We start from the raw sequence: 13,546 nt of genomic DNA on the forward strand, positions 1-13,546 counted from the left end.
AACCCTTTTCTAAGAGCTTCCCCAGTGCCACTATGCCCATTTTCAGATATTTGGCCACTTTTCAAATTGGCCCCATGATCATAAATTTGGGCCAATAACCAACTTGGCAACAATATAGCACAATGAATTTAATAAATATATTCAGTCTAATCTTTTCCTAATGAGCTATTACATTATTATTCCCCATGATGTCTACTCCCTTCCCAAGACAAAGGCTCTTCATTAGCTGACATGAAGCTCACACCTGTAACCCTAGCATTCTAAGGCTGAGACAAGAGACTAGATATAAGTTCCAAGCCAGCCAGGGGTACAAGAGACCCTATGTCCATCTAAAGGGGGGTTAGGGAGAGACTGAGGATATATCTCAATTGGTAGAGTACTCGCCTAACATGCACAAAGCCCTGGACACACACACATCAATGATCCCAACACTCAAGAGAGGTAAAAGGATCAGAATTTCTAAAGTTAATCTCAGCAAATTCAAACCTAGTCTGAGCTAAGTGAGATCCTGCCTCAAAAGATAAGTTCTTCCTTCTATAGACAAGACTATCTTATCTAAATCCGTCTGGTTCTGGCCAACATGAAAAAAGTAGGGAGTTTAGGGATCTGGCTAACCAATACTACCTCAACAGTAACAATCTTTCATTTGATGACTTCAAGTCAACAGAGACTGACTGATGTGGATATTGCTCAGGTCAAGGAAAGAGACAGGGCAGTGTGGGCTCTTGTTCCTTGATAGGGAACACTTAAGATAACCTTGAAAATTTGTACTTTGGAAGCAGCATATGTGGTTCTGAATGAGCTAGGGATATGGCTCAGTGGTACATCACTTTTTCACATTGCACAAGACCCTGGGTTTGACCTCCCAGCACTGTAGAAACAAGAGGGGAAGAGGGGGAACATCTCATTTTTCTTAAGTTCTCCCCAAAGGCCATGTTTAGATCTCACTTCATTAAAGATGAGACAAACTTGTCTTGCATTATTTAGCAAGCGGGGTTGAACTCTTGGACTCAAGTGATTTTCCTGCCCCAGCCACTCTCCTAACCCCAAGCAAAACCACAGGCATTTGCCACCACAAAAGGCATCATCATTTTGACTGGCTTTTTCTTCCCTTGTAAAATGATGTAAAATGATGTTACTGACATGTTTGTTTTCATAGGACTCAAACTGTGCACACAAATCTCTACGTCAGCAAACTTAAGACAGCATCTAGAATGTTTTCCTGCATGAAACCCTTGCCCATGTGAGAACCTACTGCTTTCTTCCTCTATGTGGCTGCCAAGTCCTAACCTATGTTTTAAAACATAGATTTTGTTGGTCACATGAAAATGCCCAAAATAGTCAATGCTATAATTAGCCTAGGCTGAATCTCATTTCCAAAAGTCACTACCGGTGTCGTCATCTTTTACTGTTTAATAAACCCTTCCTTTCCTTTTGTCCCAAGACAAGCTTCCTCCTCAAATACCCCTTACAAAGAAAATTTCCCTGGCTCACTGCCAGGGATTTCTCTACCCATTTCCATTTTAAGTAATTTTTCTGTCTCAGTCTTTTCTAGAACAAAGGCAGAAGGCGAAACTTGCTGGTTTATTTTTAAAGAAAACTTCACTTCAAGCTGTTATAAGCTAGTAAGAGGCTTTGTGGAGTCACATGATCCCAGTTCACTGCATCTGCTGATAAGAGCTCACAGCTGAGGAAAACCTCCATCTCAGTTTCCCAAGGACCACAGGAAGCAGCTTCCAACTGTACAGTGTTTGTCAAAGCTTATTCCACAGCAGGCACCCATTTCTACCCACAGGGGCCCCAAGTTCTTCAGCTCTTACTAGTTCTGTAAAAACAACAGTGCTGCCTTTTTCTTTAGGCAGCTAATAGTAATGAATTCAACAGGAAGTGATGGTGGTGGTGTGTGTGTGTGGGGGTGTGCATGAGGCAGGGTGTCTTGTTGTGGCCTAGTTATTTACAGAAAGGAACATTTTTCTTTCTAATGTTTAAGTTGTCTCCCCTAAATCAACAAACTAAAACATGAATCGTTTCTGATCTTTCTCAAAGCCATATAAATTCAAGTTGCTCAAAAGTTGGAAGAGGGTAAGGGAGATGAATAAGAACAAAGTGTTAATGAAGTATATATAAAAGATGCCATAATGACACATATTACTTGGTATGCTAACTTATAAAAAAAAATAATAAAGCTAGAAGACCTCAGAGTTATATTAAATCCATACCTCAAATGAATTTTTTAAAAAATCCTTTTAGGATAGTCCTCTCTTAGAGCTCTTCCCATTCTTGGGAGTTCTGACTTAATAAATCTATATTCAATCTACTTAAAAAAATTGTTTAAGTCACAGAACTTAGGTCAGTCAAGGTGTCAATATGGTAGAGTCAGAGTAATCACAGAGACCTAAGCTTCTTCAGGTTAACCAAAAGGTTCTCTTTTACCTGGATGGTAATCCCAGCATGGAGGTATGAGGGGGACAGCCAAGGACACTGAGGTAGGAGGATAGCTGTGAGTCTGAAGCCAGCAAGGCTACATCATGAGTTCTGGGCCTGAGTTACCAGAGCAAGAAAATGTCTCAAACAGATTTTCTCTTAGCACTGGAGAATGGTCACTTTTTTCTTATTTGCCTTTAATCAAAAATCACCCCCCCCCCAAATGGATTAAGATCAATATCAGATGTGCTACAAATTGCCAGGACACTGTGACTCCTGTAGAGTCACAAAGCTTGGTGTAAACATGGAACACACTCGAACAGTCAGCTGTCCTTAATGTGCCAGGCATCACAGGCAGCTGTATAAATATTCTTAAGAAGGGTCACCTGGACCCCCAGGCCACACTGAGCCCTCGGGCACAGATCTCTGAATTTAGCTATTCTAACTTAAAAAAAAAGCATTCATGCTGGATGCAGTAGTGCACACCTTCAATCCCAGCACTGGGGAGGCAGAGGTGGGCAGATCTCTGTTTGGGGCCAGCCTGATCTACAGTAAGTTCAAGAACAACCAGAAATACATAGTGAGACCATTCCTCAAAAATCAAAAACAAACAAAATAAAAAAAGAAAAATGATTTATTCATTAGATATACTTGGGGAAATATCCAGCTCACTCATATCACTATTCTGTATAAAACAAACTTTTTCTTTTTTTGTTGTTGTTGTCTGTTTTTCGAGATAGGGTTTCTCTATGTAGCCCTGGTTGTCCTGAAACTCCTTATGTAGACCAGGCTAGCCTGGAACTCATAGCAATCTGCCTGCTTCTGCCTCCTAAGGACTGGGATTAAAAGGTGTGCCACCACCATCTAGCTAAAACTAACTTTTTTTTCTTTAAAGTTTTTTTGGTTGTTTTTAAGCTAGGAGAATTATGAGTTAAAGGCCAACCTGGCTACACAGAAAAAAACTTATCTTTAAATCTCCTGGTTTCTGCTTTACACAGTGCCGTCCTTGGGCTTCCTACGCTGATCCTAACTAAGTAGGTTAAATACCTTGGATCCTGATCCAAGATTATCTTGGACATGATACCATATGTGTGGTCACCTAAATAACAAACTGGCATAATTCACTGTCACCTTACCTAAGAGATTCTTAATTACTATATGTACAAATGGACCAAACACTAACTCTGGCAACCAAATGGTTACTAGGTAAACTGCTCATTAAAATCACCCCAGATTGCATGCCAGGCTAGGTCACAAATAATGAAATACTTGGTAAAGGGCAGCCACAGATAAAGTCAAACTGAAAAACCAGCCGTGAAACAGAAAGAGAAAGAAAAGCCAATGCTCAGGGCTTCTTGTGCAGGAAGGACAGCACTTCTGTTTCTTGCAGACCCAGAGATGCCTATTTCTCCACCTGCTTTCATGTCTTGGCCCACTCCAGCCAATTATGTCCTTGTATGTATCTCACTTTCACTTTTTGAAAGAAATGTTCCAGTTGACAGTGGTGGTACACACCATCAATTCCAGCACTTGGGAGGCAGAGGCAGGGGGATCTCTGAGTTCGAAGCCAGCCTGGTCTACAGAGCGAGTTCCAGAGCAGCCTGAACTACACAGGACACCCTACTGAACACCCTATCTAGTTCAAGGGCTGAAACTCTATCTCAGGTTTAAAAAAAAAAAATTCTTCCAAGCCAGCCAATTAATCTGCCTTATCTCATTGTGCTTCTGCAGAAATTTAGAAAGAGCTGGCAATAATGATGCCATGTTAAGAGTCTTAAGGACAGCTGCAGTCTTTAAGGTCCCTGAATATGGCTACAGTATTGTCATGCTGGGTAGCAGTAAGACTGGATTGGTTACAAGAATTTAATACAAAGAATTAATTTGAATCTAACTTTTTTTAAGGATTATGGCAAAGAATCTCAGGCCAAGGATGTCATCGAGGAATACTTCAAATGCAAGAAATGAATTAGATAAAATTTTTGGCTCATTAAAAAAAAAATCTTCCTTCAGATTCTTTAACATTTCCGCACTCCAACTCTGCAAAGGGATCAAGACCTAGGGTTCTGGAACAACAGTACGGGGCTAGGCCTAAGAAAGAACTGTTCAGTCTTCATCACCCACATCAACACAGATCTGCCTAGAACCTCAGTTCCCATTTTTTCTTCCCCAACACCCACGTTTTTCTGCAAGCAAACAGATTAGGGGCCCTGGTGGCATGGAAACGAGAGTGGAGAAAAAGAGGATGGGGGTGCAGATGAGAATGGATGGATAGGAACTTGGGTGTAGGAGGAAGGTTGGCACCAACTTGGCCTTGAAGTCCGGAAGGCATTCTTGAGATTTGCCCTTCTATCCTGAGTACATTAAGAGCAAGAAGGGGCTTTCTGCCCATCAAAGAGACCCAAGGGTGCCCACCTGTAACCACGGCGAGCTTGGCCCACAGCCCGAACACCCACTAGAGGAGCCCCACGCTCAACACGGTGGGAATTGCCTTGCCATCTGTCAGGCGAGGGGCACCATCCCCCAACCCCAGGGGTCCCGCTCAGCTCCAGCAGCGTCCTCCCAAACTTGACAGGCTCCAGAGGGCAGCCCGAGGAGTCCTGACGTCCTGAGCCGTCCCCGCGGCGCGGGTAGCTGTCCCGGATCCTCCCCGCCCGCGCGGACGGCGCACGCAGGCTTACCCGGAGCTCGCCCTCCGTGCGGTGCAGTCCCAGGCGCCGCAGCCCCACCGCCAGGTCGTTGACACACAGGCCGCCGTCGCGGTTGACGTCGAGTGTTTGGAAGAGGCTCCACAGGCGCAGCCGGTGGTCCGGGCCGCCACAGACGGCGCCGCCGCACGAGTCCCCTATAGAAGCCGGCGACGAGGCGGGCGACGAGGCTGTGGCGGTGGCGTCCGGCGGCGGGGAGGCCACGCAGCGGCACAACACACTGCTCACCATCGGGCGCGAGGCGGGGGCGCCAGACGCGGGGCTGAAGGCGGCAGGCGGGCTACCGGAGCGCGGAAGCACGCCGGCTTTCCTCAGACTGCAAGCGCGGGCTCGGAGCAGCCGGCAGACTGGAGGGAGGGGCCGCTTCCGGGAGCCCTGCCCCGCGGCGCGCGGAAGCGGTGGCCGCGCCCCCTGGCGCGCCGCCGGCCAATCACACGCCGGGATGACGGCTCCGGGATCAATGAGGGGGCGGGGCTACCCCGCCGGCCGTGAGTGGATTCAAACTGAGGGAGGCGGTGATTGGCTGAAGCCGGGTTGTAGGCGAGCTGAAGGCCCGGGGTCCGGTTCCCATTCAGAAGTGCTATTTAGACTGCGGAGAGATGGGGCTGGGGTGAGCGGTGTGTACGGAGGGTCCGTAGCTAGCCGTGGAGACGGGATCTGTCTGAAGGCTACTGCGGACTGCAGTTAGGAGACACACAGCACCACTGAATAAAGTAACATTTTAATGGGCTGACTGACGCCTCGAGACCGAAAACACGAATCCAAACCAGGAGGCTAAGTTCCAGCAGCCTCCTAAACTACCAATAAAAAAGCTGAACTCGGCAACGTAACAGTCGCGATATCAACAGCTGAACGACAGTCTGACTTCCCAATCGGAGTGAATGAAGGCCATGTGGGCGGACGCCCCAAGGCGACAAGCACGCCTTTAGACCAATGACCAGGCCAGTTCCAGCGAGGAGGCGTGTCCTTTGGGAGGAATGGCAGGCCTGACGAGCCAGTGGTCCGCCAAGTGTTTGAGCCACGCCAAACGGGGAGGGCGGGGTCTCCCAGGGCTGGGCCGAGGGGCGGGAAGAAGGGAAGTGGGCGGATCTCCGCACACCCCAGCGGAAGAGGCAGATTCAGGAAGCCATTACGCAGCTGGCTGGCGGCGGTCGTGCCGGTCGGGGCTGGGCTCTACGCACTTTGCGTAGCGAGGGGGTTACTTAAGGCCTGGTCCTTGGCCTTGAGCAAGCCCTGCCTGTCCCCCTGGAGGGGGCGGGGGTGGGGAGAGGCGAGGCTGAAAAAGAAAAGAAGGGAAACTGGGGCTGTTAAGGGCATTATAATTTCTTTAAAAAGAGAGGAAAGAGAGGCCATGGCTGTCCCAGCCAAGAAGAGGAAGATGAACTTTTCAGAGCGGGAGGTGGAGATCATCGTGGAGGAACTGGAGCTGAAGAAGCACCTGCTGGTGAACCACTTCAATGCTGGGGTCCCTCTGGCTGCCAAGAGTGCGGCCTGGCATGGCATCCTGAGAAGGGTCAACGCTGTGGCCACCTGCCGTAGGGAGCTGCCCGAAGTCAAGAAGAAGTGGTCCGACCTCAAGACCGAGGTCCGGCGCAAGGTTGCCCAAGTCCGAGCTGCTGTAGAGGGTGGCGAGGCCTCGGGGCCTACAGAAGAGGATGGAGCTGGTGGACCTGGGACCAGCGGAGGCGGTAGTGGCAATGGCACAGCCATAGCCCCCGTGCTGCTGACCCCTATGCAGCAGCGCATCTGCAACCTGCTGGGTGAGGCGACCATCATCAGCCTACCTAGTACCACAGAGATCCATCCTGTGGCCCTCGGACCCACGGCCACTGCAGCTGCAGCCACGGTCACCCTGACACAGAGTGAGTGACCTCTCCTGCTCAGTTCAGCTGCATACATGGGAAGGGCCAGCAAGCGCTGGGGCAGCCCGGGGCAAATTGGCTGCCAAGGGTCAGAAGTCAGATGGCGATCATGGGAACCAGGAGGCCTTCCATGAACTTCCCAGACAGAGTGATCTTGTTTGTTTAGGGAATTCCTCAGCCTGTGGATAGCTGGATGTCCATGACTTCCACTTGCCGACCTATGTAGTCTTGTAGACAGAGACTGTGTCTGCCCTCATAGGACTTAGAACTTGGCTGCCATCTTAGTAGGCAGCCAGGGTATACTTGTTGAATGACTATCTAGGAATAATACTGCCCAATGAGACATCCATTCTGCACAAAGACATTCTGTGTTTTCAGTACACAAACATTCACTAGGCACTTCTCAGGATCTTCATGATTCCTATGTATTCATCGTTTCATCAAGCAATTTGTTCTGGGCACCAGAAATACCAAAGTATTTCATGTTCCCTAGAGGCTAGGGAGAGAACTCAGTGGTAAAGTTTCTGCTTAGCACAGCAAAGATGATATATATAGGCCAATTATATTCTACAAGGGCAGATGAAGTATATATGTGAATAGCTTTACTGTGAGATGGGGAAACCCAAGGGCTCAGAAGAGGAGAGGGAATTCCTGGTATGAGGCGAACACACCATTGATTGCATTGATAGGTAGGGGAAGTAGGAGGCGGAGTTATACCCTTGTAACCCTAGCTTTCAAGAGGTGAACCCCTGGGGGCTCAATAGCCAGCCAGCCTCGCCCATTTAGAGAGTCAGAGAGCAGCAAAGGGACTCTGTCAAAAGAAAGGATGTGGACAGCACCAGAGGACTGACATCTGAGGTTGTCCTCTAATCCTCCTTCATGTGTACACCTGCGTATGCAAGAACATAGGCACATAAACATCTTGACATCGCCCACCTACATGGAGGCCCAGACACCTAATGTTCCTTCAGAGGTTCTCAACAGTGAGTGATAACAGAACTAACTTTGGTTAGGATTTGTGTCTGAAATAAGGATGTGTGCCCACAACTCTTCTTTGTCATGATGGGCTTTGAACTGTGTGGACCAGACTCTCAGTGGCGTGTGGGGGTGTGCTCTCCCTGCCTAGGAGCTGGGAAGAGGAGGAAAAGCACTGGTCTAAGTCACTGTTTCGGAACAGCAGCTGCAGGGATGCCTAGGTATCTTAAGGACCACTGTGATTAAGGAGACTGGAAGACACTTTCTGGGCGTGTGAGCTGCCACAGCCCCTCCTTGGCTCGGCCACACAAGAAGCGATAAAATTAGTTCAAAGCAGCCCAGAGTAGTTCTCTTTTGTCCTCTCTGAAACCAAAGATGGCAGTGTCCTACCTCTTGTCATTTGGAGGACTCATTGAACTAATGAATACAGAGTGATATTTGCTAGTGTGCGCCTCTGTGTTAGTATTGCTATTAGCTATCCTAATGCTGCCATTATTGGCAGCATCTCTGCATTTGTCAGGTCTGGGGGCTGCCCTTTGGCCACCAGGAGAGTAAACTCCTGAAATCTCGGTGGTAGAGTATATGCTTAGCATTATACAAGGCCCTGGGTTCTGTCCCAGCCTTGAGGGACAAAGAGAGTTGAATGTCTCAGATTCTGTGTTTGTGTGTGAATAAAGCCGGGGAGACCTGAATATTCCCCCCCTTGCCTCCCTGCTGCACAGGGTTTAATGGCCTCCTTCCCATGTCGAAGAGTCACCACCATTCCTTCCAAAGGGTTACCTGCTTCTGCTTTTGTTCTCTCTTCTCGGCAGTCCCCACAGAGACCACCTATCACACACTGGAGGAGGGGGTGGTGGAGTACTGCACAGCCGAGGCTCCTCAGCCGCTGCCGACGGAGGCCCCAGTGGAGGTGATAGCACAGCATGCAGACACATCCGTCAAACCTCAGGCACTCAAGAGCCGCATCGCCCTCAATTCGGCCAAGCTGATCCAGGAGCAGCGGGTCACCAACTTGCACATAAAGGAGATCGCCCAGCACCTGGAGCAGCAGAATGACCTGCTCCAGATGATCCGCCGTTCCCAGGAGGTGCAGGCCTGTGCCCAGGAGCGGCAGGCCCAGGCCATGGAGGGCACCCAGGCAGCCCTGAGTGTCCTCATCCAGGTCCTCCGGCCCATGATTAAAGATTTCCGACGCTACTTGCAGAGTAACACACCCAACCCAGCCCCGGCCCCTGACCCTGGACAGGTGGCCCAGAACGGGCAGCCAGACGGCCTCATCCCGTGAACGCAGGGGCCAAGCCAGAGCTCTGCCGAGATCCAAGGAAACTTGTGTGGAATTGTAAGTGGTTTCTGTGAGTGGCTTTAAGTGGGCCATGTGGATAGCTCCCTCTTGGATAGATAACTTGGGTTTTATTATTCCGAGAGAAGTGAAGGAGACTGGGAAAAGGACCGTTCTGGGCCTCTGGAACCCATTCTCTCTTAGTTCACCCTCTGGAGCTGCCTTGCTGAAATCGCGAAGATTTAGCTGGGAGTCATGTGTGCCAGTGATGGGCCGTGGGTTGTGGTGATCTAAGGCTTGTCATATCAAACAGACTCAGATTAGGACAACTTTAAAGACAGACTGGGTCTCACTGGGGCCGCGTCATAGCACAGGATCTTCAGTGAGCCGCCCCACCTCAGGTGCGCCATCTTTTTGAATGGCATCCTGCCAGTGGCGCTGGCAGAAATGCAATAACACCCACCTAAGGATGTCTTCCAGTGCCACTGGGAAAGCCCAGCCCTTTCTCCCTCTCACTGTGCCTCCTTTCTCAGGGGACTCTCTCTACTGCTGTACGCCACAACCACCCAGGCACAGCCCAGCTCTTGGAAATGCCCTGAGACTCATGTAGCCGGCCTGGCTCAGAAATGCCATGTGAGGCGGGAATGGGTTGGCCACTCTGTAGTCTTCCATGACACCTCTGGGTAGCTATTATGTAGTTTGCCCCACTCCGAGACTTTGACACAGGTGGGCTTCAGGTGCTGTCAGTGTTAGAAGGCAACCCCCTGTGGAATCCTGTTTCCTGCTGCAGGGTACTTGAGGTGAACCTCTAACTTTTTTTGAAATGTTTTTTTTTTAATTTTTTTTTTTTTTTAATTTTTTAAGAAGGCTCACTTCTAGCCTGTTGTATTTATTCTATAGCTGAACCCTTTCTGGGAGAGCGTCAGGCTCTGTGGTTAGCCTTCTTTCTCTGCTGGATCACACTTCCAAATTACAGTGCACATTAGAGTCCTGCTCAGCATCCTACCCCAATACTCACCTTCCCTGTTCTGTTACTCAGTGCCCGGTGCCCTGAAGATGGCGCGCGCACACACACACACACACACACACATGCTGGCTGAGTGAATCCACAGGAAGACGGTCCTTGAATGCAAGAGAGGGGAAGATAGAAAGTGGGCCCTTTGAATCTTGTGCTCTAGCAGAACTTTTCCACCACCTCTCTGAGGCACTCATCTCTGCCAGGCAGGGTTTATCTGTATCACTTTCAAACTTGAAGTGCTGAGAGGCCTGTCTCCTATGTCACCTCCCCATTTGCCATTTCGCTGCCATAACTGGGCCACTCATGAACAGTGGCTACAGCTCCAAGTTCCAGACCTCAGCCAAGCTGCCTTTCCAGGCATGCACACACGGAGATGCTTAGCTCTGCAGTTGTGGTCCCGGGAAGAGGGCCCCTGGAGACAGTTAGGAGACGACCCCTTCTCCTAGGAAGCATGTGTAATGCCAGCTACAGAGAGATAGAATGAGATGGGGCGCCAGCAGGATTGCTGCAGGGGCCTCCTAAGGATTTGTGACCCAGTTGGTTCTTCTCTGGGGCTGGAAATCTGAGCCAATGTTGTATCTGTTCCATTTGTGCATAAAGAGGAAGCCTAGATTACTTAAGCTAACTTGTTTTTTCCCAGGTCACAACTTTAAATTAAAGAACTATCACTTTTCTATACACATTTCTCTGTGTCTTTATTGATCACACATAGAAATGAACTATGGCCCCAGGTTAAATCTGGCCCACCACTTTTTGTTGTTTCGTTTTGTTTGAGACAGGCACTCACTATGTCTCTCTGGCTGGTCTTGTGATGGCTAAAGTTGTGTTTTAAGCTTAAATTACTGCGCTTAAGAGATCTATAAAACGAAACTACATCCAACCTGTTAACCCCCACTTGCTCAAGGAAGGATAACTTCCTGAGATGCTGGGGGCTATTGTTCATGTAAGAGAACAAGCCACATGTTTCCACTTCTGTAAACAAGCTTGGTTGCCCCAACTGCACAGGAGGTGCTTGATCACATGTAGGTGGGAGGTCTGTGGCGGGGAGATGTCAGGATATGTGCTTGCCCTAGTTTTGAGAAGGTGAGGAATATGTAGCATTGTCGTTGTGCCTTTATAACCGCCCCCTCCAAAGTAATTCAGCACCAAACTCTGGGAGTCCCAGGTATGGACCACAGGTCAGTGTCCATTGTCCTGGCCAGTATTTACCAAAGTTTACTTCAAATTTGGCTAGTGATAGTGGTCTTATTCTGACCCAGAGGGATTCATGGCGTGGAACTTATTATGTAGACCAGGCTTTAACTCACAGAGATCTACCAACTATTGTTTCTTGACGGCTGAGACTAAAGGCACATGCCACACATGCCTGGCCTGCCACCTATTTTCTTAAAGTTCTACTGGAACGCAGGCATGCACTCATTTAGGAAAGAAGTCGATTTATACTACAATAGCAGAATTGAGTAGCTTAGACAGCCGGACCACAGAGCCTGAAGGATAGACGTGGATTAGTATGTGGCTTCTGACTTAAAGAGAATGATCCAGGTCCTACCCAGAACCTAGAATGGACTCCCAAAGAGAAGGTGCTGAGGCTGTATGGTTGGATATAGACACACCCTGCTTATAGAGTGCTCCTTATGACTTCCTGGTGGCTAAGCCCTTTGGCAGCCAGACAGGCAGACTCAGACAGACTTGGCTGAATTTCAGATCCTGCTCCAGAGAGGGCCGCCTCTCAGAAGTTCTGCTCAACAGGTGAGATGTTCGGCAGTGCTGAGATGCTCATTTGAATAAGACTGGTCTTGTGGAAGGATCCGGGGTTTTCCAGGGCTCTCTCTGTTCTCATTTATCATTGTTCAGAGATAAATGCAGGCTGGCAGTTGTCAGGCCCCACCTCAGAAGCTGTAGTCACTGACTCCTGGGAGCAGTTGCAGGAAGTAGGTGCTGATATGGTTCCACTGTGCAGTTGAGGACACTGAGGGGTCAGAGGTCAAACAGCCTGTGTAAAGCCTCAGATCGACCTAGCTCCCAGGGCAGCCCATGCCTTTAGCTACTTTTTTTTCTAGGTAAGAAGTCTTCCCGTTGAAAAGTATCTTTAGTCCTTTTTGTTGTTTAACCTTTTATTCTGATTGAACTAAGTCACCCTGGCTGGCCCCAAACTCACTCTGTCACCTAGAAAAACTTTGAACTTAACCTCTTGCTGTTTGGGTCTCCCAAGTAGTTTACAGGACTGCACACCAGGCCAGGTTAGTTACTGGTTTTTAGCTCCTACCTTACCTTGACCCTCGGGCCTATGAGACTTGAAGTCACTTGGAAATGAGTTAAGCCGGCCCTTGGGGAACTTCTAGATCAAGGGAACTCCCTGCCGATGACTGTTCATGATTGTACTTGTATTAAGAGAAAACTGATGCAGGGATGTGGTGGTGGTGGTGGTGGTGGCACACACCTTTAGTCCCAGAATTCTGGAGCCAGGGGCAGGTAGATCTTTGTGAGTTCAAGGCCAGCCTGGTCTACAAAATGCAATGAGAATTTTGGTTTCTTTAAAAACTCGGTTATGTTATGTGACTGTTTCTGTTTTAATCCCAGGTATGGGATATGGGGCTGCTTCAGATTGCCCACAGCACATTTGGAATTCTGAGGACTCTTGAGAGGGTATATAAATGCCAGAGACCCTCAAGAAGCGGTAGCTGCTGCTGCTTTTGCTGGTTGCTGGTTGCTTGTGCTGGGTGCTGGTGGGAGACAGCCTGACTATGAAAATTGGACTTGCCCCAAGAAACTTACACCCTTACACAGCAGGAAGTAGTCTGAAGAGATCCATGTCCCCTTTCTCCTCCTGTCTTGTTGCGGGGTTGGAAGAGATTGGTGTGGAGAAGGCTGGTAGGAAAGAGAACCCAATAAAATAGCCAAAGGTCCTGTTACAACAAAGTAAGTTCCAGGACAGACAAGACAGAGAAACCCTGTCTCAAAAAAAAAAAAAAAAAAAAGTGTTTGGTAAATTTTCTCACACAGCGTTGGCCTGGGCGATCTCAGAAGTGTGCAGAGACTATAGAAAGGACTTTAGGTATGGCTCCACCCCTTACTACATCTCACACCTCTGGAGTCTCTGTTTTATTAGTCCTGCAGCTAGGATATGACAGATAACAATATGAGCATGTTCTGAAGAGGGAATGGGAATGAGAGCTACCGTTTATGGAGCGAGTGCTCACTACATGAAGACTGCCCCGAGCGCACCTGTGAACTCACTTCTCAAGATCATGTGTGTCAGCATGGGCCTCAGACACAGCATATG

At 48.7% G+C, this 13,546-nt stretch overlaps 2 protein-coding genes and 1 non-coding gene across 5 annotated transcripts in view; 2 read left to right on the forward strand and 1 right to left on the reverse strand.

Moving 5' to 3' along the window:
* The window catches only part of Slc25a25 (solute carrier family 25 member 25), a 35,180-nt gene extending 29,674 nt beyond the window's left edge, over window positions 1-5,506 (reverse strand). For 2 of the 3 annotated variants that reach the window (XM_021658564.2, XM_021658486.2), the window contains exon 1: window positions 5,103-5,506. In XM_021658564.2, coding sequence (XP_021514239.2) covers window positions 5,103-5,360 — 258 coding nt within the window. In that variant the 5' untranslated portion in view covers window positions 5,361-5,506. The remainder of the gene's footprint in view (window positions 1-5,102) is intronic. The other variant, XM_060389931.1, reaches the window with a different exon arrangement.
* On the forward strand, window positions 4,113-4,244 carry LOC132656107 (small nucleolar RNA SNORA33). The gene has a single exon (XR_009594048.1). It is a non-coding gene; the product is annotated as a small nucleolar RNA SNORA33 (small nucleolar RNA).
* A 744-nt stretch (window positions 5,507-6,250) lies between the features above and the next one.
* Window positions 6,251-10,941, forward strand: Naif1 (nuclear apoptosis inducing factor 1). The gene is made up of 2 exons (XM_021659095.2): window positions 6,251-6,991; window positions 8,779-10,941. The coding sequence occupies exons 1-2, from the start codon at window positions 6,481-6,483 to the stop codon at window positions 9,249-9,251; spliced, it is 984 nt and encodes a 327-aa protein (XP_021514770.1). The 5' UTR covers window positions 6,251-6,480; the 3' UTR covers window positions 9,252-10,941.
* The last annotated feature ends 2,605 nt before the right edge of the window (window positions 10,942-13,546 follow it).

This window comes from Meriones unguiculatus, chromosome 8 (genome assembly GCF_030254825.1).
Source record: "Meriones unguiculatus strain TT.TT164.6M chromosome 8, Bangor_MerUng_6.1, whole genome shotgun sequence".
NCBI classification, from domain to species: domain Eukaryota; kingdom Metazoa; phylum Chordata; class Mammalia; order Rodentia; family Muridae; genus Meriones; species Meriones unguiculatus.

What these genes read in the sequence shown, in the direction of transcription:
- Naif1 (XM_021659095.2), top strand. Translation starts at nt 6,481, where the DNA reads ATGGCTGTCCCAGCCAAGAAGAGGAAGATGAACTTTTCAGAGCGGGAG. An exon ending in CACGGTCACCCTGACACAGA is followed by an intron (nt 6,992 to 8,778) that starts GTGAGTGACCTC and finishes TCTTCTCGGCAG; the next exon opens with TCCCCACAGAGACCACCTAT.